The 27,544-nt window shown below is 42.1% G+C and overlaps 2 protein-coding genes across 2 annotated transcripts; one reads left to right on the top strand and one right to left on the bottom strand.

The window, feature by feature from the left end:
- Positions 1–1,168: 1,168 nt before the first annotated feature.
- Positions 1,169–9,995, bottom strand: LOC149473102 (small ribosomal subunit protein mS34-like; the record flags this gene model as incomplete). Its single annotated transcript, XM_089683919.1, has 3 exons — positions 1,169–1,461; positions 6,160–6,202; positions 9,897–9,995. Coding segments are annotated over 3 exons (435 nt in total), but the record flags the coding sequence as incomplete, so codon positions are not given.
- On the top strand, positions 9,995–27,544 carry LOC149473101 (structure-specific endonuclease subunit EME2-like). The gene is made up of 8 exons (XM_089683905.1): positions 9,995–10,001; positions 10,318–10,454; positions 15,805–15,896; positions 19,113–19,217; positions 21,293–21,395; positions 23,160–23,275; positions 24,883–25,072; positions 27,314–27,544. Exons 1-8 carry the CDS (start codon positions 9,995–9,997, stop codon positions 27,542–27,544), a joined length of 981 nt encoding a protein of 326 aa, XP_089540031.1.

The following is a 27,544-nucleotide window of genomic DNA, read 5'->3' as shown; positions in this document are numbered from 1 at the left end:
CTCTCCCATGCACAAAAAATCCTGCCTAGAATTTGCCAGGGAGCATACTCAAAAAGAAGACTACTGGGACTCTGTACTCTGGAGTGATGAGACCAAGATAAATGTTTTTGGAACTGATGGCTTCAAAACTGTACGGTGTTGCAAAGGTGAGGAGTACAAAGAAAAATGCATGGTGCCTACAGTGAAACATAGTGGTGGCAATGTCCTTCTGTGCTGCCGCATGAGTGCTGCTGGTGTCGGGGAGCTGAATTTAATTCATGGTATCATGAATTCACTGATGTACTGCTCTGTATTGAAAGAGAAGTTGTGCACTTTTCCAACATGACAATGATCCAAAACACACATCTAAGGCCACTGTTGCATTTCTGAAGAACAAGGTGAAAGTGATTCAGTGGCCAAGTATGTCTCCTGATCTGAACCCAATCGAACACCTATGGGGAAATCTTAAAAGACAAGTTGAGCATCACTTTCCATCCAGCATCCAGGCTCTAAGAGGTTGTTCTCGAAGAATGGAAAAATGTAGATGTTGCAATGTTGCCAACTTGTTCATTCCAAGCTTAGAAGACTTGGTGCTGTCCTTACAAATCATGGAGGTCATACAAAATACTAGATATAGTAGTTTTTGTTGTGGGGTGTATTCATTTTTGCATCAACTAATTGGAGTAAAACTGAAGATTTTGTAATCTACGTTATACTATTAACCTTACTTTCATGTAATGAGCAAAACAAATGTTACATAAAACTCAGTTTTGCCAACATTTTGGAAATTGTTCTTGTGTTGAGATGTTGAATAAAATCTTACTTTTCAAAAGGGGTGTACTCATTTATGCTGAGCACTGCATATATGGAATGCCTTTAAATTCTCAGTAGCACATAATGGTGTGATTTTATATAAAGTTTTATTACAGCCCAGTAAACATCAAATAGGAAAGTCCAACAGTTACTTATGGTGTCATTGAGTAAAAATGACAATTTTCAATTACGGAAGGTGTTGTGTAGTCTTTACTCAGTATGGTCTATAACTGAAAACAACCCTCAACAAAGAGCAGAGCCCACAACCCCAACTACCATGGCACTTTGTTGCCATTTTGGTTTGAAGGTCACGCTGCTGACAATAAACTGTACATGAATCCATGTTTCTAGGAAGTAGCAGAAGTCCATGGCCTTATCACACTGGTGTCCCTGTTTTGGCTCTCCTCACTTTAAGCTCCTTTTGGAGCTCATGATCAGATTCCCGTAATCTCCCAATGTCCAGCATGGGCTCTGTTAAAGGCTTTCCTTCTTTCTGCAACTGAGCCAGAGCAATAGCCCTCAGTAGTGGTGGGTATGGCACATAGCGGACAGGTTCTGGCTCCGGCAGAGGGATAAATTGCTTGAAGTTCTCTTCTTCATGCCGTGGTATAAGACGCCAGTCATGGTACATGACTTTGCTGATCTCCTGCTCTTCAGGCACGGTTTTACCTGGGTGAATGAAGAAGATGACCATCAATATAAGATCATCAAGTCACTCTACCTAAGATAGGCTCTGCTTATGATCCTGGATGAGAAATACGCTATATGGCCAAAGCTACAAGGACCCCACTCCAAATAATTGAGTGAATGTGTTTTAGTGAAGGGTACTGTTCATTCTACAATTCTCTAGCATACAAAGACATTTAGATTTGGATGTCAAGCCTACTACACACGGGCCAAATGTCGAGCGGTATTTTGGCATCTTCCAATTTTTATTGGATATTTGGCCCGATGTGGTAGCCGGTCTGTCAGAAGCCAGACGTTCGGTCGGCTTCTGTCAAAGAGGCATGATTGAAGAAGGTCTGCTGATCAGCTCCTGATCAGTGCTCTCAGCCAATGGCTGACAGTGTTGACCGAAGTGTTCTGTCCGGGATGGGGGGCATCCCTGTCAGAACCCAATAGCACAGCAGGGGAGCTCGCTGTACCAATATCGGATCATTAGTATACTATGACATACAAAGCCATCCACAACACTGCCCCAATTTACATATCTGATCTTATCTCTATCACCCAAACCGTACTCTTTGCTCCTCGCAAGACCTCCTACTCTCTAGCTCCCTTATCTCCTCCTCCCATGCTCATCTCCAAGACTTCTCCAAGGCATCACCCATTCTCTGCAACTGCCTACCCAAATCTATCAGACTATCACCTACTCTACTTACCTTTAGGCGATCATTAAAATCTCTCTCTTCAGGGAAGCCTATCCCGCCCTCTGCTAATACTGGAATCCTCTATGCTTCCAACCACTCCATCCCCCACAGTTTTACCTATTGTACCACTCACCCCTCCCTCCTAGATTGTAAGCTCCAAGGATCAGGGCCCTCAATTCCCTCTTGTATTGAACTGTATTGTTACTGTATTGTCTCCCACTATAATGTAAAGCGCTGAGCAAACCATTGGCGCTATAAAAATCCTATATAACAATAATAATTAGTACAGTGGCTCCTCCTGAGCTGTCCGTTTTTTTTCTCATTCAGTGTGTACCAGGCTTTAGTGCAAATAAAAAAAGTATCATGGACAATACTCGATTGTTCCTAAAGACATTCAGACAATTACAATCTGGTGGCAATTGTTCAATACGAATACCCTTAATTAACCTGAGATGTCCAACAAACTCATATGGGTTTGATGGTCAATAAATGTCCGCAAATCGTTAACCATATAGTGTACTTCACTCTCTTTCTTAACTACCTGCCGACCGCAGATAGCCGAATGACGGCTTCACTGCGGCCGGCCAGTTCTGAGTGGACGTCATATGACGTCCCCCCAGAACGCGCTCTCCTGCGCGCCCCAGGGGGCGCGCACCCGGCGATCTCCGTGATCGCTGTGTCCTACAGACACAGCTGATCACGTGATGTGGTAAAAGGCCAATCACAGCGCCTTTTACCACCTGATCAGCGGTGTCCAATGACACGCTGATCAGAGGGAAATGCAAGTGCCGGTTCTCGGCTGCACTTTCCTCACGCTGTCAGATCGTGAGGAAAGTACTGCCGAGAACCTGCAGTTGTCAGAGCGGGGATCGGCACCGATCATCAGGGCACTGATGATCAGTGCCCTGATGATCGGTGCCCAGCAGTGCCACCCGCAAGTTCCGCCCACCTGTGCCCAGCAGTGCGCCCACTAGCTCCGCCCACCTGTGCCCAGCAGATCACCCACCTGTGCCCAGCAGTGCATCCACCTGTGCCACTCTGCAGTGCCACCTACCTGTGCCCAGAAGTGCCACCTACATGTGCCCAACAGTGCCACCCACCTGTGCCCACCCACCTGTGCCCACCAGTGCCACCCACCTGTGCCCACCCACCAGTGCTGCCCACCAGTGCCACCCACCAGTGCAGCCCAGCAGTGCTGCCAGTCAGTGCCACCAGTCAGTGCCCAGGGGTTGTGCCAGTCAGTGCTGCCAGTCAGTGCCCAGCAGTGATGCCAGTCAGTGCCGTCTATCAGTACCCATCATCAGTGTCACCTATCAGTGCCACCTATCAGTGCTGCATATTAGTGCCGCCTATCCGTGACACCTCATTAGTGCTGTCTATCAGTGCCGCCTATCCGTGCCACCTCATTAGTACTGCCTATCAGTGCCCTTTAGTGCTGCCTATCAGTGCCCATCAGGGCCGCCTATCAGTGCCCATCAGTGCTGCCTCATTAACGCACATCAGTGAAGGAGAAAAAAATGCCTGTTTGAAAAATGTTATAATAGAAACAAAGAAACTTTTTTTTTTTTCAAATTTTTTGCACTTTTTTATTTATAGCACAAAAAGTAAAGCGCCCAGTGGCGATTAAATACCACCAAAAGAAAGCTCTATTTGTGAGAAAAAAATTATCAAAATTTCATATGGGTACAATGTTGCATGACCGTGCAATTGTCAATCAAAGTGCGGCAGCGCTGAAAGCTGAAAATTGGCCTGGTAAATAAGGGGGTATAAGTGCCTGGTAGGCAAGTGGTTAAACAGCTTAGTTCATCAATTACTTTTCTACACTGTTTACCAAACTATTCACTGCAAACTCTACAAAGAATTAAAAGGAAACAATAGGGGTTATCTACTTAAACTGGAGGGTGCAAAAGCTGGTGCAGCTCTGCATAGAAACCAATCAGCTTCCAGGTTTTGTCAAAGCTTAATTGAACAAGCTGAAGTTAGAAGCTGATTGGCTACCATGCACAGCTGCACCAGATCCTGAATGCTCCAGTTTTAGTAAATCTATTCCTATGTATATGTGTAAGAATTTATACTAGAATTTGGAAAATTAATATAATGAGTTAGTTTGGCCAATTATTTTTTTTTTTCACATTTCATAACCCCTCATTTGCTGTGGCTTCAGTTTGTGTTGCTTGCCTATGAGTAAAAGGTCGGATGTTGCAATCAAATTTTATGGCATACTCCCTTTCAGATGCTATCATTTGAAGGCTGCACTGGGTTCTAAGCAGTCCTGCCAGAAAGACTTGCTTTTTTTTTTTTTCTTCAATAAAGTCATCTGCAGACAACAGGATCTATGAAAACAGAATTATATAACAAAATGCATCCACAAGATTCCTCTACGTTGATATGTTCCCTCAAGACTAGCTGGACGGGATCATCAGAGAGCATGTACGCACGGTTTTAAGCAAACTCCCACACCCCTTCCTTTATAGAAAACAGTATTTTAGATGTCATCCAGACATTTTTACCACCAACCTTAATTATTAAACTAATTGTAAAGGATTGCTTTTTATTTTTTTTTAACCACTTCCTGTCCAGATGTTGTATATAAACGGCCAGACGGTGGCAGTACAGGGTCGGGTAAACATTTATAAACAGCCTCCCCGCCCCCTGCTTGTGCGCACTCCCTGGGAGCACTGTGATCTAGTGCCCGCTGTGTCCTCCGGACACAGTGGAACACCGATCGTCGTATGGGACCTCTGTGCAAGGTACCGATCATGTAATCACTGATTGGCCAATCAGTGATCACATGCAGAGTATTAAGCAAGATGTTACTTCTGACATCATTGCTTACTACGTGTGAAATCTGTGAATGATCACAGAGGTCACATGGTACAAAGCTATTCACAACAGCCTTGTACCATGTGACAAGCTGTGACCAATCACAGCTCACACAGTAGTTCTCAATGGCTACAAGAATGCAGCCAGAGAGAAGGAGCAATGATTGCTTTTATAGCCTTTATGGGTGTAAAAGCAATCAGTGTAAAAAAAAAAAAAAAAAAAAAAATCTTCATCACCCCCCACAAGTAGTAGTGTCACCATGGTGACACTGTACTGCTAGGGCGACAGTATGTTAAAATAATAATAATAATAATAAAAAAATAAAATAAAAATGTACAAACAAATGTTTAAAAATTATAATTTTGGTTATAAACTAATTTGGGTTATTTATTTATTTTTTTTACTAAAAAGATAAACGGAATAAATTTTGGCCAAGATTTACGATGAAATATTATTTGCAAACTTTTGTAAGAAAAACACTTTTTTTCAAAATTTTGGGACTTTTTCATTTACATAGCAAAAAAAAATCTGAGTGGTGAATAAATACCACCAAAATAAAGCTTTATCTGTTTAAAAAAAATGCTAAAAAATTCATATGGGTACAGTGATGCATGACCGCGCAATTGTCATTCAAAGTGTGATAGCACTGAAAGCTGAAAATTGGCCTGGACAGGAAGGGGGTAAAAGTGTCCGGACTTGAAGTGGTTAAATAACAAACATGTTATACTTAACTGCTGTGTGCAATGGTTTTGCACAGAGCAGCCCCAATTCTCCTCTCCGTGAGTTCCCCTGCTGGCACTCCTGGCTCTTTGCCCCCACCGAGTGCCCTCATAGCAAGCATGCTTGCTTCCGAGCTGGCTCTGTGTGTCCATAGACGCACAGAGCGCGGCTCCTCCCTGGCTCTGATTGACAGCAGTGGGAACCAATGAGGAGGGAGAGAGCCAAGAGAACGGCTGCTCCTGTGCACACTGCTGGATTGAGATTGGGCTCAGGTGAGTACAAGGGGAAGCTACATGCAGAAGGTTTTTTTTACCTTAATACACATTAACTTTCCCTTAATAATTTCGTTGAACTAAAATATTAACATGGATTTCTATTAAACTTTTTACAGTATGTTTTTGGTCTGTTGCTTTTTTTTTAAATTTGTAATGACATTTAATGTACCAGGACCTACCGCGATATGTTAAATAACCCCAGGCTTGCCCATGGTCCATGTTCTGGAAGACACAAACACAAGTTAAAATATGTAAATTAAGATTAAAGAATGAGCACACTGTTAACAAAACCTAGCTAGTTTCATATATTATTTAGGAAAATCAAGCAAGTTGGCAAACATAACCTTTCAAATTTATCCATCCTCCTTCGGTCACCTTAGGTCTTCAGAGTTCTTCAGTGGTATTCTAGAATCCTGCAGCTATCTTCACTGGAGTACATCAAAGAAAACACCCCTTAAACCTCTTTATGTGTGCGTGCTCTTAGCTGACAGTCTTTCAATAACAACTCTAAATTATAATCTGTCCCTATCATAAGTATACACTGGAGGTTTAACTAAAGTTCTGCAAGATGTAGCTGGTACATCTATCATGAAATCAACAGCTCTCAGTTTGTGCTATCTAAACATACACTATATTGCCAAAAGTATTGGGACACCTGCCTTTACACACACATGAACTTTAATAGCATCTCAGTCTTAGTCCGTAGGGTTCAATATTGAGTTGGCCCCGCCCTTTGCAGCTATAACAGCTTCAACTCTTCTGGGAAGGCCGTCCACAAGGTTTAGGAGGGTGTCTATGGGAAGGTTTGATCATTCTTCCAGAAGCACATTTGTCAGGTCAGGCACGAATGTTGGATGAGAAGGCCTGGCTCACAGTCTCCGCTCTAGTTCATCCCAAAGGTGTTCTATGGGGTTGAGGTCAGGACTCTGTGCAGGCCAGTCAAGTTCCTCCACCCCAAACTCAATCATCCATGTCTTTATGGACCTTCTTTTGTGCACTGGTGCACAATCACGTTGGAACAAGAAGGGAACATACCCAAACTGTTCCCACAAAGTTGGGAGCATGAAATTGTCCAAAATATCTTGGTATGCTGATGCCTTAAGAGTTCCCTTCACTGGAACTAAGGAGCCAAGCCCAACCCCTGAAAAACAACCCCACACCGTAATCCCCCCTCCACCAAACTTTACACTTGGCACAATGCAGTCAGGCAAGTACCGTTTTACTGGCAACCGCCAAACCCAGACACGTCCACTGGATTACCAGACAGAGAAACATCTCCACTGCTCTAGAGTCCAGTGGTGGCATGCTTTACACTACTGCATTCAATGCTTTGGATTGTACTTGGTGATGTAATGCCCGGATGCAGCTGCTTGGCCATGGAAACCCATTCCATGAAGCTCTCTACACACTGTTGTTGTGCTAATCTAAAGGCCACACAAAGTATGGAGGCCTTTAGCTACTTACTCTGCAGACAGTTGGCGACATCTGTACACTGTGCGATTCAGCATTCGCTGACCCCACTCTGTCATTTTACGTGGCCTACCACTTTGTGGCTGAGTTGCTGTTCTTCCCAGTTTGTTATAATACCACTAACAGTTGACCATGGAATATTTAGTAGTAAGGAAATGTCACGGATGGACTTACTGCACAGGTGGCAACCTATCACAGGACCACACTTCAATACACTGAGCTCCTGAGAGTGACCCATTCTTTCACAAATGTTTGTAGAAGGAGTCTGCATGCCTAGGTGATGATTTTATACACCTGTGGCCATGAAAATGATTGGAACCCCTGAATCCAATGATTTAGAGGGGTGTCCCAATACTTTTGGCAATATAGTGTATATACTGGAGCAGGGTGGATAAAAATCAATGATTTTTTTAAAAAAAATCTGATTTGTTTTTATTTAAATCTGATTTTTTTTATTTAAAATCGGATTTTTTTGAATAAAATGCTTTTTGAGAAAAATATATTACCATCCAAAGGTTATTCCATCATGAAATAAAGATTAGTTTTTTAATTATGTAGAATAAGGCTGTATATGTTTAATTTTTTTTGGTAAATAAATTCCATTACTACATTCACAATGTCATGCTCTTCCAGAGGTTTTTGTAAGATTATTGGGCAGTTTCTCTGCCTACAAGATATTATCACAGATGCTTGGTTTACTTTTGCAGTTCTCAAAACTGAATTTTACTCAGCGGAGATCACATGCCTCTTCTTCACAGCAAAAATGTTATAACATGAACAGAGTTAAGAAAAAGACCTTAATCCTAACTTCTACAAACCTATGAATACAGAATCAACCCCTTCACTGCTAAGTTTCAAGAAGTTCAGTGAATAGAATAGAAACAATATTTTTCTGATTGTTTGGAGTGGAATAGATCTGCACAAGAAGAAAGTGAAACTAAGTGTGAGGAGGAAGGGGCTGACAGTCTAAGTTTCTTAAAATATATATATTTTGTTTAGCCAAATTAGTTACCAAACATGGATGTTTGTTTAAGGAAATCACATATGCTGGAATGTTATTGTTTCAGTTGAATAAATCTATTTAAATTGTTATTATTAAGGTAATGATTATTTTTCTCCTTCCTAAGTACAACAGAAAAGTTGTCCAAATATGAATGATTAACCTATTAAACTGGGGATAAAAAAACTAATATGAAAAGTTGTTATTCTAAAAATCTTCATCTACTTGCATATTAAAGATATACCAGCAAGAATCAGTCTTTATGTAGAAAACTAGGATTTAAATCAAGCCTTACTGACTAGTGATTTAAATTGTGATTTAACTCAGTTTGATTTAAATCAAATCCACCCTGTACTGGAGTATTTGTTACATCTGAACCTATGTCACCATACAATAAATAATTTACTATAAGAATAGTGATATGTAGAACTGTAGGGAAAATTATGGCAATAGATCTAGGAAGGTTCTATGTATTATTAAAAGAGCAACCTCAATGACCCTTTACCATCCCTGTGTTCTATTTTTGTTCCCCTCCTATCTTGTTAGCAGGGTTACCTTCAAAATACATACTTACACATCCAGCTGATATAGTGTTGTCCTGGGTCAAACCACCGATCCACTGCAGCATTCCAGGTCTTGCTCCACCATCTCATTTACTTACAACATCAGGGGGGAACTATCTATTTTGGGTTCTTGTAGCTGGCCTCATGATGGCATGCATGTTTCACTTCATCAGGGGGCTGGCTGCAAGAACCAGAGCCTCAGCAAGCCCCCTGATGACGTGGCATTGTAAAGTACCCCAAGGCCTCCCTCCCTTGATGCACCAGGAGGGAAAAAAAAAATGAAATGAGGTTCCCATGGCATCACCACAGCCCCATATTACACATGACCCCACCTTGGCTTCTAGCCCACAAAAATGAACACAACATGCAGAAGACGTAAGAGGCAGGCAAGCAAGTGTGCTGTCTTGTCTACCATGTCCATGTGTGCAGTATCCTTAAGGGCTGATTCACACTAGAATGCTGCGCGGGTTTCGTGCACCGCATTCTGAATGCGCTGCCCTTGCGACCTGCAGTGGGTGTCAGTGCAATATTACTGACACAGTAAACACAGTGCATTGGCCCACACCACATTGCATGGTACAAAAGTACCATGCAATCCAGTTGTAGTGCGTTTACAAAAGTAGTGCATGCACTAATTTAGGTGCAGTGCAGTACAATTTCAGCCCATTTAAAATGAATAGGCTGAAATCGTACTGCACATAACTGCATATGAATCGTACAGGAACGTGCAGCGCATACCGGTGCGATTCCTAGTGTGAATCAGTCCTTAGAGTCTGATGAGCTTAAATACCATGGTGTGTATTCTGGCTAAGATTGTCAGCGCCACTTTCTACCCTCTCAATTTTGCAGGACGGCGGTCATGATCTTCTGAACTCTCCCTCACCTCAGCTCTGTAATCCACTTTGACCTTAGTAATATTCCAGTAGCAAGGCTCATCGAATTGCTCCAGCCAGGACTTCTTGGTCACCTCTATGTTCTTACATGCAGGGTTTACAAACAAATGGGGCACATTGAGAACTGGCTATATATATATATATATATATATATATATATAGTCTTTTGGCACAAGCTACCATTTCAGATTAGTGTTTGGCAGCTTTTTTGGAGGACCAGAAGAGGGTATCTGCAAGGTTAGGCCTTGTGTTCTTACATGTAGAGTTTACAAGCAAATTTGACTCATTGAGAGTTGGCACTATATAAATTGTCTTTTGGTGCTTGCTAACATTACAGATCAACTTTTTGCATCATTGCAAATCACACATATATGTCTACATTGCGTTGTTGATTGATCTCTTATTGCGCAGGTCTTCTCCAAGATGCAGGGTCAGAAGGTATGCTGGAAGCTCTGAGTTCAGCTGGGTATACTTACTCCTTAGAGCCACACTCTGTGCCATGGAGCATTACCTGGAGAAGAGAGATGCCTGCTGACTGGACATGTGTAGTAAGTTGTGATTGGAACAGACAACACGTTTTTGTATTAGAGCCGCTTATATTTAAAGTGGAAGGATCAGTCAACTCCAAACTGATATTTTAGTTCTTTGTAGGTGCTGCTGAGATAAAATGCCTGTTAGTTCTTTATATCTCCTGGGGATTCTCTTATTGAGATCTTTGTTGAGCATCACAGGTTTTCACAACTGATGTGGCCATTATGAGATGTCCCATTCTCTCTATTGGGTTTTCATATTTATTCTAGACTGCGGAAAACATAGCCAGAGCAAAGGTGGCCAGGAACAGTCATGGATTATAGCAGGAAGATCTCCCTGTAAGAGCAATCAAGATCTAAGAAAGAAACCTGGGGCAGTCTCAGTCTGCAAGACGTCACCTGCAATAAAATATCCATCTGAGAGGGTTAGTCCTATTTGAGGAAATCTGTACTATTATTATTATGCAGGATTTATATAGCGCCAGCAGTTTGCACAAAGGATGACAGTACAGTTACAATACAAATTAATACAGGAGGGATCAGAGGGCCCTGCTCAGTAGAGCTTACAATCTAAGAGGGAGGGTCAATTGATACAAAAAGTAATAACTGCGGGGGATGGGCTGATAGAGAAAAATACATGTACCGTTGCTAGGAGGGGGCAGGATAAGCCTCTCTTAAGAGATGAGGTTTTTAGGGATTGTCTAAAAGTGGACAGGGTAGGAGATAGTCGGACACATTGGGGAAGGGAGTTTCAGAGGATGGGAGTACCTTTGGAAAAGTACTGAAGGCAAGAATAAGAGGAGGTAACAAAGGAGCTGGAGAGCAGGAGGTCTTGGGAGGAAGGAAAAGAACTGGAAGACTGGAATTTTGAGACTAGGTTAGTGATGTAGCTGGGGGCTGAGTTGTGGATGGCTTTAGAAGTTGTTGTAAGTACCTTGAATTTAATTAGTTGAGTAAGCGGAAGCCAGTGGAGGTATTGTCAGAGAGGGGTGGAGGACACTGAATGGAAGCCAGTAGAGGGATTGTCAGAGAGGGGTGGAGGACACTGAATGGAAGCCAGTGGAGGGATTGGCAGAGAGGGGTGGAGGACACTGAATGGAAGCCAGTGGAGGGATTGGCAGAGAGGGGTGGAGGACACTGAATGGGGGCCAGTGGAGGGATTGGCAGAGAGCGGTGGAGGACACTGAATGGAAGTCAGTGGAGGGATTGGCAGAGAGGGGTGGAGGACACTGAATGGAAGCCAGTGGAGGGATTGGCAGAGAGGGGTGGAGAACACTGAATGGAAGCCAGTGGAGGGATTGGCAGAGAGGGATGGAGAACACTGAATGGATGCCAGTGGAGGGATTGGCAGAGAGGGGTGGAGGACACTGAATGGAAGCCAGTGGAGGGATTGGCAGAGAGGGGTGGAGGACACTGAATGGAAGCCAGTGGAGGGATTGGCAGAGAGGGGTGGAGGACACTGAATGGAGGCCAGTAGAGGGATTGGCAGAGAGGGGTGGAGGACACTGAATGGAGGCCAGTGGAGGGATTGGCAGAGAGGGGTGGCAGACACTGAACAATTGGTAAGAGCAAATAGGAGCTGTCAGTACTAAAGTCTCTTTTGGAAATTCTAGTTGCTGGACTATTATGCTAACCCAAAGGCTTTCAGTACTTTGAGTCAATAACTCAGATTAGATGAGCCGTTCTGATTTTTCTCTGGGTTCATTAGCTAAATTCTTGCCCTAGGTTGGAAGTAGAGATGAGCGAATCGAACCAGGCGAAGTGGAATTCGTTTCGAATTTCAGGAAAAATTCGATTCGTGCCGAATCCGAATATTAGCCAACTTCGGATGCACGAATCGAATTTTTCCCGATCAGCCGGCAAAAAGTGTCCCTGCAGAGAGCTCCACTATTTCTGACAGTTCTCTGACAGTTCCTTCACATTTACAGCGGTTGAAACATTGTATCTATTTGTTTCCATTTAGGATACAGATGTTTTTATTCGGAAACAGATACAATGTTTCAACCGCTGTAAATGTGAAGGAACTGTCAGAGAACTGTCAGAAATAGCGGAGCTCTCTGCAGATACACTTTTTGCTGTACTGGAATACTTCTTCTTTTCATTCTTCTTTTCATTCTTCTCATTCTTCTTTTCATTCTTCTTTTCATTCTTCTTCTCATTCTTCTTTTCATTCTTCTTCTTTTCATTCTTCTTTTCATTCTTCTCATTCTTCTTTTCATTCTTCTTTTCATTCTTCTTCTTCTTCTTCTTCTTTTCATTCTTCTTCTTCTTCTTTTCATTCTTCTCATTCTTCTTTTCATTCTTCTTTTCATTCTTCTTCTTCTTCTTTTCATTCTTCTTCTTCTTCTTTTCATTCTTCTTCTTCTTCTTCTTTTCATTCTTCTTCTTCTTCTTTTCATTCTTCTTTTCATTCTTCTTCTTTTCATTCTTCTTCTTCTTCTTTTCATTCTTCTTTTCATTCTTCTTCTTCTTCTTTTCATTCTTCTTCTTCTTCTTTTCATTCTTCTTTTCATTCTTCTTCTTCTTCTTTTCATTCTTCTCATTCTTCTTTTCATTCTTCTTTTCATTCTTCTTCTTCTTCTTTTCATTCTTCTTCTTTTCATTCTTCTTCTTCTTCTTCTTCGTTGTGCCCCGTGACTGCCCAAATGAGTGAAGTGTGCGGTGATTCTAAGATCGACGGCACTCATCTGCATGTCATACTGACTGACAGTATTATTTCTCTTCCCCAGCAGACTCCAAGGGCATTTAAATTAAAGGTACAGTGTTCTGCACTAATATAAAGGCTCTCTGAAGCCTAGAAACCCTTTTAATAAGTTAAATTCGCAGCGAATAAATTCGCATTGAATCAAATTTCTCCCGCAAATTCGGCGAATCAGCCGAATTGAATTTTTGAATAATTCGCTCATCTCTAGTTGGAAGCTCTGAATTTATTGATGCCAAAAATAGCCAAACAACAAACATTTTCAGGGGAAGGTCAGTAATGAAGGCATCCAGGCTGTGTCAGTACTGGTTTCCTTTATGTTATTATGTTAAAAAGAGAATAATACATTCTAATAATTCATATTTTATGAGAAAAGGTTTCCATTGTATTCTTTTTATGGCACCACCTTTGTGCACAAACAGCAAGCCACTGCACACAATGTAATTCTCACACACTGTTTTCTGTAATTCCTTTTACCTATATGCAGAATACATTTTTTAAACCTGAATGCCAAATGCTAAGCATGTATATAATGTCATCATGTAATCTGGTAAGTATTCAGTAAACTATAATCAATGTATCATAAAACTAGCATACAGTGTTAAAGTGGAATTTCACACAAAAGAGGGAGTTCTTCTTTTTTGCCGCCAACTCACCCCCCAACATGTTTGGTCATACGTTGTTACGTTACGGTCATACTGGGGGGGGGGGGGGTCGAGCGGGTATCTAGTTTTGACAGGTATCTGCTCCCACTTCCTCTTGGATCGCTTAGGCAATCCGAGTGAAACTTCGCCCAGGCGATCCAAGAGAAACTTCACCCCCACCCCCCTCTTAACCCGCAACATTTTGGGACACATCACAAGTCCCAGAAAGCTGCAAGACCATTCACAAAGTGCAGCTCAACTTGTGCATGCGCAGTAGGTAGCTGGCTGTGAAGCTGTTAGGGCTCACTGCGCACTTCAATTAATAAACATGCTTGCACCGGGCTGCCAAAGACCAGTGAGTAACCAGCCCAGGTGAGGGCGGCACTTGATCCATGGATATCTAAATATCCTTATAATGAAAGTCAGTAGCTACAGTATTTGTAGCTGCTGACTTTTAATTTTTTGGGGGGACTTTGAAAATCCTCTGACTTGATATCAGCCTGCACAGGGGGCACTAAGACTGAGAGAGGTATTCTGAGCTTATCATGGCTAACACTGGGAGCAGCCTCCAAGGGTGGGAATCAGAGGGATGAGATCATCAGTATTGGGCAGGGTGGATAAAAATCAATGCTTTTTTTAAAAAATCTGATTTTTTTATTTAAATCGGATTTTTTTTTAATAAAATTTTTTTTGAGGAAAATATATTACCATCCAAAGGTTATTCCATCATGAAATAAAGATTAGTTTTTTAATTATGTAGAATAAGGCTGTATATGTTTAATTTTTTGGGTAAATAAATTCCATGAATCCATTCACAATGTCTTGCTCTTCCAGAGGTTTTTGTAAGATTATTGGGCAGTTTCTCTGCCTACAAGATATTATCACAGATGCTTGGTTTACTTTTGCAGTTCTCAAAACTGAATTTGACTCAGCGGAGATCACATGCCTCTTCTTCACAGCAAAAATGTTTTAACATGAACAGAGTTAAGAAAAAGACCTTCATCCTAACTTCTACAAACCTATGAATACAGAATCAACCCCTTCACTGCTAAGTTTCAAGAAGTTCAGTGAATAGAATAGAAACAATATTTTTCTGATTGTTTGGAGTGGAATAGATCTGCACAAGAAAAAAGTGAAACTAAGTGTGAGGAGGAAGGGGCTGACAGTCTAAGTTTCTTAAAATATATATATTTTGTTTAGCCAAATTAGTAAATAAACATGGATGTTTGTTTAAGCAAATAACATATGCTGGAATGTTATTGTTTCAGTTGAATAAATCTATTTAAATTGTTATTATTAAGGTAATGATTATTTTTCTCCTTCCTAAGTACAACAGAAAAGTTGTCCAAATATGAATGATTAACCTATTAAACTGGGGATAAAAAAACTAATATGAAAAGTTGTTATTCTAAAAATCTTCATCTACTTGCATATTAAAGATATACCAGCAAGAATTAGTCTTTATGTAGAAAACTCTGATTTAAATCAAGCCTTACTGACTAGTGATTTAAATCGTAATTTAAATCAGTTTGATTTAAATCAAATCCACCCTGGTATTGGGGGATTAAGTAAGAAAATTGTTACTCTACCGGGACCAAAGAAGAGAATTTTTACCAAAACAACAGCAAAATTATACAACAAGAACACAAACAGTAACACTAGCACTGTAATAATAATATGTTATGAGGCAAAAAGAAGTATGTGTGTGTGTGTGTGGGGGGGGGGGGGGGGGGGATAAGGAGTGCACATAAGACCTACTACAAATATTTACTCAGAATGGTGATATAATGCCAGCTATTGAGAGCTGCTATCTTGGGGTGTCCTCTCTTCCTCTTAGATTTGGTTCACACCTGCAGATGCAACCAAATGCAGGTGCATTTCCATGTGTGGCATGAATGGCAGCCTGTTCATTTCCATGGACTGCTCTACACACGAGAAACACAGAAATTAAGTTCCGAACTCTTTTCATTCAGCTAACACAAAAATATTTATGGATTTTCCAATCGCTGTTTTTATATTCCAGGATGGTCTGGATCTATGTAAAGGGAAAGAAGAGCAAATGCTGATTCTGGTGGAGCCTAGAGAATTTCTCAAGAGTGTCTTCTATTACATTCAGGTAAAATTTGGAAAGGTGAAGAACATGCAGATTTATATATATTCTGTATCTGCCACCCCTCTCTGCCAATCCCTCCACTGGCTTCCCATTGCCCAACGGATAAAATTCAAAACATTAACAATAACATATAAAGCCATTTATAACTCTGCCCCAAATTACATCACCAATCTTGTCTCCAAATATCATCCAAACCGTACTCTCCGCTCCTTGCACGACCTTCTACTCTCTAGCTCCCTTGTCTCCTCCTCCCATGCTCATCTCCAGGACTTCTCCAGAGCTTCCCCCATGCTCTGGAACTCTCTACCCCAATTTATCAGAATATCGCCTACTCTGCTCACTTTTAGGTGATCTCTGAAAACCTATCTCTTCAGGAAAGCCTATCCTGCCCTCAGCTAATAATGGAATCTTCTACTCCTCCTACCAGTCCATCCCCCACAGTTACTAACTTTTGAACCACTAGCCCCTCCCTCTTAGATTGTAAGCTCCAAGGAGCAAGGCCCTCCTATCCCTCTTGTATTGTTGCTGTATTGTCTCCCGTTATATTGTAAAACGCTGAGCAAACTGTTGGCGCTATATAAATCCTGTATAATAATATACTAATAATAATATAGGGACCCATGGGGCATATAGCTCAATATCCATGTGCCATATGTACAATAATTGCATTTGCTGAGGTCAATTATAATAGATGTAAAAAAAGGTTTACAGTATGTGTCCTAGATTTTTTATTTTTTTGTGCTTAAAGTGTTACTAAACCCACAACAGTAAAATCAGTCTGTATATGCAGTAAATCATGCTTGTTATACTCACTGTGGAACCTAAGGGGTTAATCCTCTGCACTGTGTAAAAATTATGTTTGATCCAGACTTCTCTGATCCTCCCCTTCTACTGCTGTCCCCAATCCATCTGCTGATAGAACAGAGCCTTGGAGACAAGCTGCACATGCACAGTTTGGTGTGTATTGCTAGAGACCTTTTTTTATTTTCTTGGGAGAGTGCATATATCCAGCACAGGGTCAATAAGCACTGTCCAGACAGAGGTTTAGGGGTCATGCAGCCTCATAAGTCAGTCGGGAGAATGAAAACTCCTCCTACCATCTTTATCCAGTACTCTGCTGGACATTGATAGAAGTCTCAGGACTGCTCTACCCGCTGATAAAATAAAAGGTACTTAGCAGTTTATATTTACTAAAATAATTATATTTCCATGTTCTATGTACTGTGGGAGGCCAGATATAGTTAATGCAGGGTCCAGGGTTTAGTAACACTTTAAAGTGGAGTTCTACTCACTTGTCAAAAAATAACTCATTAGCTACAAAAACTGCTGACTTTTAAAAAACAGCCATTTACCTGTCCCTCGGTCCTGTGGTGTGTCTCCCGCAGCCCGTTTCACCGGCCGTCCTGGATTCCAGGAGGCCAGCAGGCGGTCATGTATTCCAGGAGGCCGGCATCTTCAGTGTGGGCACCCAGCTGTGATAGCTTGCGGCTTCACAGCCGGGTACCCACTGCACATGCGCGAGTAGTGCTGCACTTCCTGAATGGTCCTGTAGTCTTCTGGGACCTGTCACGTGTCCCAAAAGACTACAGAGAGGGCGGGAGGACAACTTCTGTTTCCAATCGCCTAGGCAATCAGACCGGAAATGGGAGCAGGTACCTGTCAAATTTGGGCACCCAAAGGTGCCAGTCCTTAATGGGGAGCGGGGGAGCAGTCCTTAAAGCGGAACTTCACCTTTTGGGAGGAGCTCCGCCTTAAGGCTCAGTTTACATCTGTGCGTTTAACTGCGTTTTTATCAAGTTCCTGTGAGTTATGTGTGGATCAGTTTATTAATTTCAGTGGGCTTCCCTACATGTAGGAATCATGGTAAAGAAGCCCCTGACCCCTGTTAAAAATTATGCCGCATCAAAACGTACCCTGCATTTCAGTATGTGTGAAAACAGACGCATGGGAGTGCCATTAGGAGTTGATAAATACTACTACTACTAATAATAATAATTAATTAATTCAGAAATATTGGCACTGCCACGTGTCTGCCAAAGGACAGCCCTTTTGTTACCATTTAGTAACTTATATAAAGAGAAGTACAGACTCCTGTAGTGTTGGCTCTGAAGAAGAGGTTGTGTCCTCGAAACGCGTTAGCCAGTTGGTCATCCAGGGTTCCATCGTATGGACTCAGATGTTGTTTGGATCATACACCTTGTTCAGTTTGACATACCTGTGTTATTATGTCCATTGTGAGTATGATACCTATTTTTGTTTCTTTAATACATTATTTTAAACGATAATGCACTAGGTCGGTGCGCCCTTTTTCTGTTTCTCCATTTGTATCCAGTGTATTCGGACCACCCCGGTCTGTTGAGGGCAGCAAGCAGTGCATATTCCAGAAAATTCCAGAACATTCTTATTAGGTCTACTGAGTCCTTTCCTAGCGCAGGAGTAAAGTGTTTGTTGTACAGGATGTTTTGCGTCAGGAAAGCGCACAATTTTGTTCACAACCAACAGTAGTGTGAATCTTACCTTAGAGAGACTTGAAGTAGTAAAATGTTGCTAAATGTCTATGTATATTTCAGTTGTTTTCATTTTGGGAGATTATACGTGGAAGTAGTTTAATTACAAAGGAATATGTAAGAAAAGGCATGTACTGTAGATGGATATAGAAAAGATATGAAGTATACAGATAGAACAAAGGGGAAAACAAGGGAGTGATGCGAACTGAACCCACATTTTCTTCCACTCAGGCTTTAGATCACCTGAGCAGCCATTTTTTTTAATAACAACAAAAAGGTACTTTTTTTACTCAAAAGAATGTCATGGTAAAATGTTCCCATATTGATTCATGTGCTTTCTAATTTGTAATGATAGATCCGCTTTCATTGGTATTAAAAGCATGGCATGATCGGGGTGGAGGTTGTGTTTAATCCTTTCACTGGAAAAAACAAGCAAAGGCCTGCATCTGGCCCCCGGGACACAGTTTGGAGACCACTGCCTTAGTCTATAAGCTAATAGCCACTACGCTGATCATGAACTTATGGCAGAGTGGTACCTGAGACTCTCCTAATTCATGAAGGGCCACAATCAGCAGCTGCCGATCATAACCAGTGAAAACATTGCCAAAGTGGTCTGGGTATGTGAGGTGAAAAAATGGACATCGGGCCCAGCAGTGAAAAAGTTAATAACAGCCTTGTAAGATCTAAAGTAGCTGATCCCTCTCCATTCCTGGCTCCTGAAAACGCCATGACTCCGACCTCTGTGTTTGGAATAGATAGGAAGTGTTCTGGAAAGAAGATGACCTTGGCTGTTTTGGGGCTACATGATTATAGAAGGTAAGTTGGATTACAGACTGCAACTTTCATTAAAGAGGACCTTTCACTTTTGAAATAATACCATTAGTCTGATTCAAGTTAAACATTTTTATTTACATTTTTTTGTCCAAAAAACTTTCTGTTCAAAGCTACAGTGTTCAATAGTCAGTCTGATTTTAAGATGCAAGTCTGGTTTACAGATTGAAATTTAAAGCAGAACTCCATGTAAAATTTTACTTTCCCATGCAGTGGGGCTGTGCGCTGCATGGGAAAACTGCTCGTTTTGTCCAGGGGTTTAGTGGAAAAGCTATATATATCCCGTCCTCCGATCCTCCGGAAAACCACGCTCCCCCAAGTCCAGCGGTGGACTGTTCCTGCCATCCTCAGGCTCTGAGACGGTCTGTTGGCATGATGACGTCAGGAACAGTCCATTGACAAGACCGCTAGTATGCGGGGGGGGGGAAGCGGCAAGGACCAGTGTTGCGCTCTGAGGATCATCTGATTCGGTAAGTATATTTTCACTCTTATGACCCCTAGACAAAAACGAGCAGATGGCCCGTGCAGTATGGGCACAGCACCACTGAATGGTTCAAAAAACATTTTGCCCCGATTTCTGCTTAAAGGTTAAGTGTTGAAGGTGAGGTTGCACACACATTAATAAAATCAAAAATGTGCATTTATTAAAAGAGAAGTATGGGCTATACAAAGAGAAAATCTTCTACTCACCTAGGTTGATGCAGCATCAATCTGATGCTGCATCTGTCCCCCACCGGCTATCCACTGAGAATTAAGTGATCAGACACTGCTGATCGCTCAGTTCTCCCCTCCACTCTGAGAAGGGAGCAGTGATTGTCAGTGACTGGCTCTCTGCTCTGCCCCTCCAGCACTCACTGGAGTGATAGGCGGGGGTGGGAGTGGCTGGCTCAGGATATCAGTGGATTGCTGAGAAGCTGAGTCAGTTGCCGGTCCAGGATTCTGGGTGGATTCCAACCATGTGGTTAGGATCTTTCGGAGCCTGGACTGGCTCTGTGAGGTCAGAAAATGGATCACAGGAGTGCAGACCAAGCTGCACACCTATGATCCATAGGAGACGATTGGCAATGCTTCTCTTTTAAATATATGCATTCAGTCCTGCAGAGCATTGCAAGTGTAATCAGTGCATAGTGGGTGTAGTTCACAGGCACCTGCATTATTTACCCCAAGTCCTCAGTTTTTTGCTAAAAACCGTGCACTAACAACACCAGACTTCTGGTTCCAAAAGCTAACGTAACAAAGAGGTGGGTTCTCTTTTTATAGTAAGTAAAGTGCAGCACTATAAATAAGTAAATAAATTATAATAATGTCCGTATAAATGAATATTCTTATGGTGACAATCTGTGTGTAGAGTACCCACTATGGCGGTACTTCAGTGCTTGTGCTTTTAAAAGTGGGGTAAGAATACGCACTCACCAGATGCGTAAATAAATTACGCATATAGATCAATGATCGGAGGTCCCCTTTAATGAAGTGGAGTCATTGATTTCCTAGAGCTCACCCCTGAATCAAGATCTACCTTATTACACAGAGGAGGGAGTTCCTGCTACACAGGTTGCTACACCCACTCATCCCTTAAAGGGGACCTCTGGTTTACTGGATCCATATACCACCCAGAAGTGCCTGACATACCACCCATACAGAGGGAGGATATCTCTATACATGGCTTAATCCGCTTCCTTAAAGGGGACCTCTGATGATTGATTTAAATGCGTAATTTCTTTACACATCTGGTGAGTGCGTATTCTTACCCCACTTTTAAAAACACAAGCACTGAAGTACCGCCATAGTGGGCACTCTACACACGGATTGTCACCATAAGAATATTCATTTTATACGGACATTATTATCATTTATTTAATTATTTATAGCGCTGCACTTTACTTACTGTTTTGACTGAAGTTTTATTTGGTTACCTTTAGTGCATAGCTGCTGACGTTGAAAGCACTCACTTTTTTATTTATTTATTTGGGGTTCTCTTTTTATGCTTGAAGACGGAAAACACTGAGATGGTATAAGTGAACTGACTGAGCTTTAATAGTAAATGTTTTTTTGACCACCAGATGTCAAAGACTGTCGCGTAAGATGGAGAGACACTCTCTAGAGCCAAGCCTTTGCTATGATGAACAGCCAGAAAGCCAAGTGACCAGGCGACATATAGATGAGGTTGGTAGCTAATCTACATTTAAATACCAGTCCTCGGTTAAAGACTTCTCCATACATCATCTTCTTTAGTATCATCTTCTAGGATTAGTTTTGGAAACTAAATTTTGAATACAATTTTTTGTTTTAAGCAAGAGCCTAAAATGAATTTTGTTTTGCTACATAGTTCTTTTACTTTGCTGCATTGTGTCCTAAAGGGGGGGGGGGGACTATGTGACCCAGTGAGCTTATGCAATACATTTTTGTCTTAAAGTGGAGCTAAAGGCACACGTACTTACCTTAGTTCTAGTTCCAACAATCTGACACCCATAAAGTCCCTGCTCGGCGCTGTTCTCTTCTCCCTGGGTTCTTTTGGACCCTGGTTTTTGTTTGTTTTGATTGGCTGATGTGGGATGACATCACTCCCATACATGTGCAGGAGTGCAGTCATCCGGGCACGCTGGGAGTTTGCCAGTTTGTGCAGTTCAGTGTACATTCTACAGAGGACTGCAAATAGGCAGGAAAGTGTAACATTGCATTTTTTTTCTGCAATAAAAAGACTGCCTGTTCACAAATGTTTCTATTTTACATTTAGTTCCACTTTAAGTTTACATGTTCCAGACACCTCAGGTCCCATGCACACTAGACATTTAGCAACGAAGCATGAGATCCCAGCATCTTGATGCGGGCGGAAGGCAAAGGTTGCACCATCCAGCCTCACTGTCGGCAACTTGTAAAACTCTATGAGAGGCTGAAAGCTGCTGCGGCTGGACAGGCCTGGATGTTGCACTGAGTGTTCCTAATGTTTGTGGCAGTATCAGGGGTGGACTGACAACTCATGGGGCCCCCGGGCAATAGGGGATTATGGGGCCCCTGTGTCCTTGTCCAAACTCAAAAAAGCCTATGAAAAAGGTACCAGGGGCATCTCATGGGGCCCCCTACTGACCCCGGGCCCTCGGGCAGTGCCCGAGTTTCCAAATGGTCAGTCCGCCCCTGGGCAGTATGTGGCCAAGGATGAATGCTGGGAGTGCACACTGCATGTATTCTGGGTATTCGTTCCTGGGAACATACTGCCCTAAATGTTAGTACCACTCTGCGCACCATCCAGTCCCATCCATCCGCAGCAGCTTTCAGCCTCTCATAGATTTTTTCAGACTGTCAGCAGTGGGGCTGGATGGTGAACTTTTCATTTGCACCAAAATGCCAGAATTTCAGGCACGGGGGGCTAAACACCCAGTGAGCAATGAGGCTTTTATGTTGAAGCCATAATATATTTTTCAAACTAGCTTCTGGGGAGAATTTACTAAAGATTTGTCACTTTATTTAACCTTCCTGTGTAATTTACAGTAGAAACTGAGTTATTGTCAAAACTTTTTGCAAACTTACTGCCAAGTGGCAAGATCAGCCCTCTTTCTGATCAGTTTCAGAGCTGTAATAAGAATCTCAGACCTTCTCTGCATCAGTGGCCCCGGCTTAGGTGTTTTTTTTTCTTTTGTTTTTTTTTTTACTTTTTGTAGTCATGAATGTAAAATTATTTTGTAAGAAAAGGAGCGACCTTTGCATCTCTTTACAAGATCCTTTTAGATTGGGGCAGCACCTAAATATGGGCGTAACATGGTGCAAAAAGATGGAGTTGCCCTTTAACTCTGATTTTTCTCTAGTTTATTATCACTGTTAGGCATGCTGTCAAATCTAAATTTTAATGTGAAAGCATTATGTATATTCTAATAAAGTTTTCTCTGTGATGTCACCTTCTTTGATAACTGTTATCCTCCTCTGTGGAGGTAGGCACTTATCTTTCTACAGCTGTACCATGAGACCGAAGTCTTATTCTTGGATACATGGAGAGAACTGGGGCAACATGTGTGTGCTGTGACCAAGAGTATAGCTCAGCGCCCGTTCCGGTGAGTTCACAAAAAAGTGACTGGACAATGTAAATTCCTTGTGAGTGAAAGGTTATACAAGTGACATGAGCAGCCTTATAATCATTGCCCTGCTTTAATGGATTATTTAGATTTCTGTTTTTCAGCAAATCAGCATTTTCAGGTGGTATAAAGGAAAAAGAATTTACATTTAAAATGAATTGTCTATTTTGAATCCACTGAATGCCTACTAAATTATTTCCGTTTTAGGTGTACGCCAATAACCAAACTGCAACATCTTGAAATAACATACACTTAGAGCAGAGCTAAACCCTCTTGCCCTTTACAGCCAAGGAAGCTATTTTCTTAGCCTCTGTTTAATCATTTGACCTCTCGAAGGTTTTACCCCCTTCATGACCAGGGAATTTTTTTTATATTCACCACTGTGCTACTTTAACTGGCAATTGCTCAGTCATACAACACTGTACCCAAGTGAAATTTGAGTCTTCTTTTGGTGTTATTTTTTATTATATAAACAAAAAAAAAACCCAAAAAAGTTTGGGGAAATAAAACACAATATTTTCTACTTTCTGTTATAAAAAATAAAGAAATGTAAAAAATCTAATTTCTTCATAAATTTAGGCCAAAATGCTGCTACATGTCTTTGGTAAAGGAAAAATCCCACTAAGTGTATAATAATTGGTTTGTTTGAAAGTTATAGCATCTAAAAACTATGGTGTATATATACTGGAATTTACGCAGCTTTAACGCTGTGCTGGTGATCAGTGACTTACAGTTGGACTGTGATAGTGTGGTGGGCAATCTAGTGCTAACAGACCGTCACTGGGAGGTAAATTAAATGACACTGACATCACTAATACAGTGATCAGATATAATACTTTACACTGTCCCTGTACTAATTACACTGGCTTGGAAAGGGTTCACATCAAGGGGCAGTCAAGGGGTTAACTGTGTGCCTAACAAGTGTTGTATGTGTAATATGTGCTGCTTTTACTAAGGCCCCTTTCAGACGGGGTGGACCAGTCAGCGGATCAACTGTCTTCTATGAGCGGTCGAATGGAAAACAACCGCCTGTGTGTTTCCATCCAACTGCCATCCCATCCGATCCGGTGGACAGAAGGGGAATGGATCCCCATCCATCTCTTTTCGACGGATCAAATCGGATTGGATGTCGTTGGGTGTAAACAGACACATGTCCATTTACACCCGCCGCTCCATAGAGGAGAATAGAGGTTTCAATGGGTCCACCTGAAAAACGGGCAGATGGACCCGATCAGAACGTCTATGTGAAAGGGGCCCAAGAGATCTGGCTGTTTTTTTTCCCTGCTTTTCAGGGAGAAGAAACAGACAGATCGCTGTTCTGTGTACAGAGTCCTGTGTGTTTGTAAACACAGGGCTGTGTGCTGTGAATGGATACAGCCAATCAGCAGGTGTCAGCCATAAATCATTGGATGAAACCTGCTGACAAAATTGCACAGTGTCCAGTCTCAGTGGGGGTCAGCAGTGGGCACACGCATGCATGCCCCCAATTTTTCTTTTCTTTGCAGCAAACATTGAGGTCAGATGACCTATAAGTGATGGTGCAGCAAGGTGGACCGTGGTAAACAACGTTCTCTCTCTGTCTGCAGGTTGCACTGGGAGGCTCAGAGCTACTCCTTCTGCACCTCAGCAGGCACCTGGCGAGGGTGGGGACCCAAAGGATCGCTCACTGGCTTACCATTGGCCTGGAAGAGACAGATTCAGCAGTTTAATAGAGTCAGTCCAGCAATGGCTGCAACTATAACAGAGGCCTATCCTTCTCCACAACTCCTTATGCAGGTCAGTGTCTTTGTGTAATGTGTTTTCTGCCCAGGATCCACATGCAATGGGGGAGATTTACTAAAGCTGGTGCAGCTGTGCATAGTAACCAATCAGCTTCAATCTTCAGCTTGTTCAGTTATCCTTTGACAATAAAACCTAGAAGCTGATTGGCTACCATGCACAACTGCACCAGATTCTGTGTGCACCAGTTTTAGCAAATCTCCCCCACTATTTTTCACACTAAAGGGAAAGCTTGAGCATCTGCAGATATTAGACAGAGGAGTGTATAGCCATAGGGATCATTGGTCACTCCTATCAAAACAATGGACCATCTTCTAAGGCAGGGTCTCCAAACTTTCCAAACAAAGGGCCAGTTTAACCTCTTGACACATGCAAATGTGCGGCCTCCCGGTGTCTGGGCCTAGACGCTGAGCGGCCGCACATTTGCGTTCTATTAAAAAAACATATGTGCTGAGAGCACACGCCTGCGCACTCCCAGCACACATGTCCAGTACTCATGGAAAGGTCCCAATCTCCTCTTTCGATCGCGACCTTTCCCGATCATGTGACAGTGTGTCACGGCGGTCACATGACGCTAAACCCTGCCCCGCCTCCCGACTTCTGAAACCCTTAAAGGGCCAGGAGGCGCCGGTGCCAAGGGGTAATGTCCTTTAGACTTTCTGGGGGCTGGATTAGGAGTAAAAAAAGTCCCTGATGTTAGTGGGGAAAAGTCATTGACGCCATCTTTGGTGTCATTGGGAGGAAATTTGCCTCATCATTGGTATCAGTGAGATAAATTCTGTCCCATCTTTGGTGTCATTGGGAGGAATTGTGCCTCATCGTTGGTGTCATTGAGATGAATTGTACCCCATCATTAATGTCATATGGCCCTATTGTTAGTGTCATTGGGAGAAATTGTGTCCCATCCTTGGTGTCATTGGCAGGAATAGTGCCCCATCATTGGTGTCAGTGAGGGTAATTATGCCCCATTGTTGGTATCATTGGATGAAATAGTTCCCCAAGGGCCAGATAAAAGCAAGTAAAGGGCCGCATCTGGTCCCCGGGCCACAGTTTGGAGACCACTGTTCTAAGGCATGCCGTAGAAAAGCACATATCTGAAATTGACTGGAAGTAAGACATTTACTTAGTTACATCAAGCTGATGTACAGTATATATAAAAATAGACCTTGTTTTTTAATTGCTTGTATAAGATGGTTTTGAAATTTTACAATCTTTCCCAAAGCCCCTCTCATCTACTATTCCCCACTGACAGGTAAGCTCAGTGGCCAATAGGGAGGCACAGGAGCCAGGAGAGGGGGAGGGGGTGTCAACCCTCACCATTACTCTTTTAAGGCAATATTTGCATATTCGAGCACCCCAGAATATGGGGATCTCTGGTGGATCTGGAAAATATTAAAAGGAAAGTGCTTCAAGTATTTCTTAGACTTTACCATACTAGTCTGGAAGGTATTAAAAGGTAAGTGCTTCAAGTATTTCTTAGACTTTACCATACTAGTCTGGAAGGTATTAAAAGGTAAGTGCTTCAAGTATTTCTTAGACTTTACCATACTAGTCTGGAAGGTATTAAAAGGTAAGTGCTTCAAGTATTTCTTAGACTTTACCATACTAGTCTGGAAGGTATTAAAAGGTAAGTGCTTCAAGTATTTCTTAGACTTTACCATATTAGTCTGGAAGGTATTAAAAGGTAAGTGCTTCAAGTATTTCTTAGACTTTACCTTACTAGTTTAATAGAAACATACATTGATGCTGTTCTGTAATCATTATTACATCATATTAATGTATTTTTTTCAGTGTCAGCAGTGTAAGCACCATGTTTGGCTTGGTATCAGCCTGCATTCCCCTGTACAGCAGAGCTCAGAAAGGAGGAAGCACAATCAGCCAGGTGTTGCTGCAGTGCAAAAGGAGCATGCTGATAAAAGAGCAGTGATGAAGGGATGAGCGCAGTGTGCTGCTTCTCCTTTCATTGCCCTGACACAGGGTGGGGTGGAAAATAGATCTGTAAGTAAAAATGAATCCACAGCAGAGACAAATCAAGTCCCCTCCCCTTCCAGGCAGGGATGTGCTGTGAGGCAGAGCTGTGTAAATGGTAAGACCGGATGGACAGAAACACAAATCCTTTAGCAGGTAAATAAGCTCACATGTACGCATTTCATCTGTTCCGTATTAATTCTAGTAGTCGGTGTATAAAGCTGATGTTATTCAAAGAAAGTAAATTCTGTATCTTTTCTCTCTATCCAGGCATATGTGGCATGTAATACTGATAAAGAGAGACTATCTCTCCTCAGTAACCTGAGGGTACCACGTACTGGAGGTGCCACAGATGATATGGAGTATCCAGATGAAGATGTCACACAGTCTAATGACCAAGACCAGACAAGAGAGAGGCGCATTGGTCCTGATTTGTCACGACGCATCTGGCTGTTCATGACCTCAACCAATCCAGAACTGGTATTGGACTTAAATTCCTAG

This window comes from Staurois parvus, unplaced genomic scaffold, assembly GCF_062004578.1.
Source record: "Staurois parvus isolate SC_StPar_1 unplaced genomic scaffold, SC_StPar_1.0 ptg000018l, whole genome shotgun sequence".
Taxonomy (NCBI): domain Eukaryota; kingdom Metazoa; phylum Chordata; class Amphibia; order Anura; family Ranidae; genus Staurois; species Staurois parvus.
Note: the sequence above shows the minus strand (reverse complement) of the source record. Positions and strands in the feature narration are given on the sequence as shown.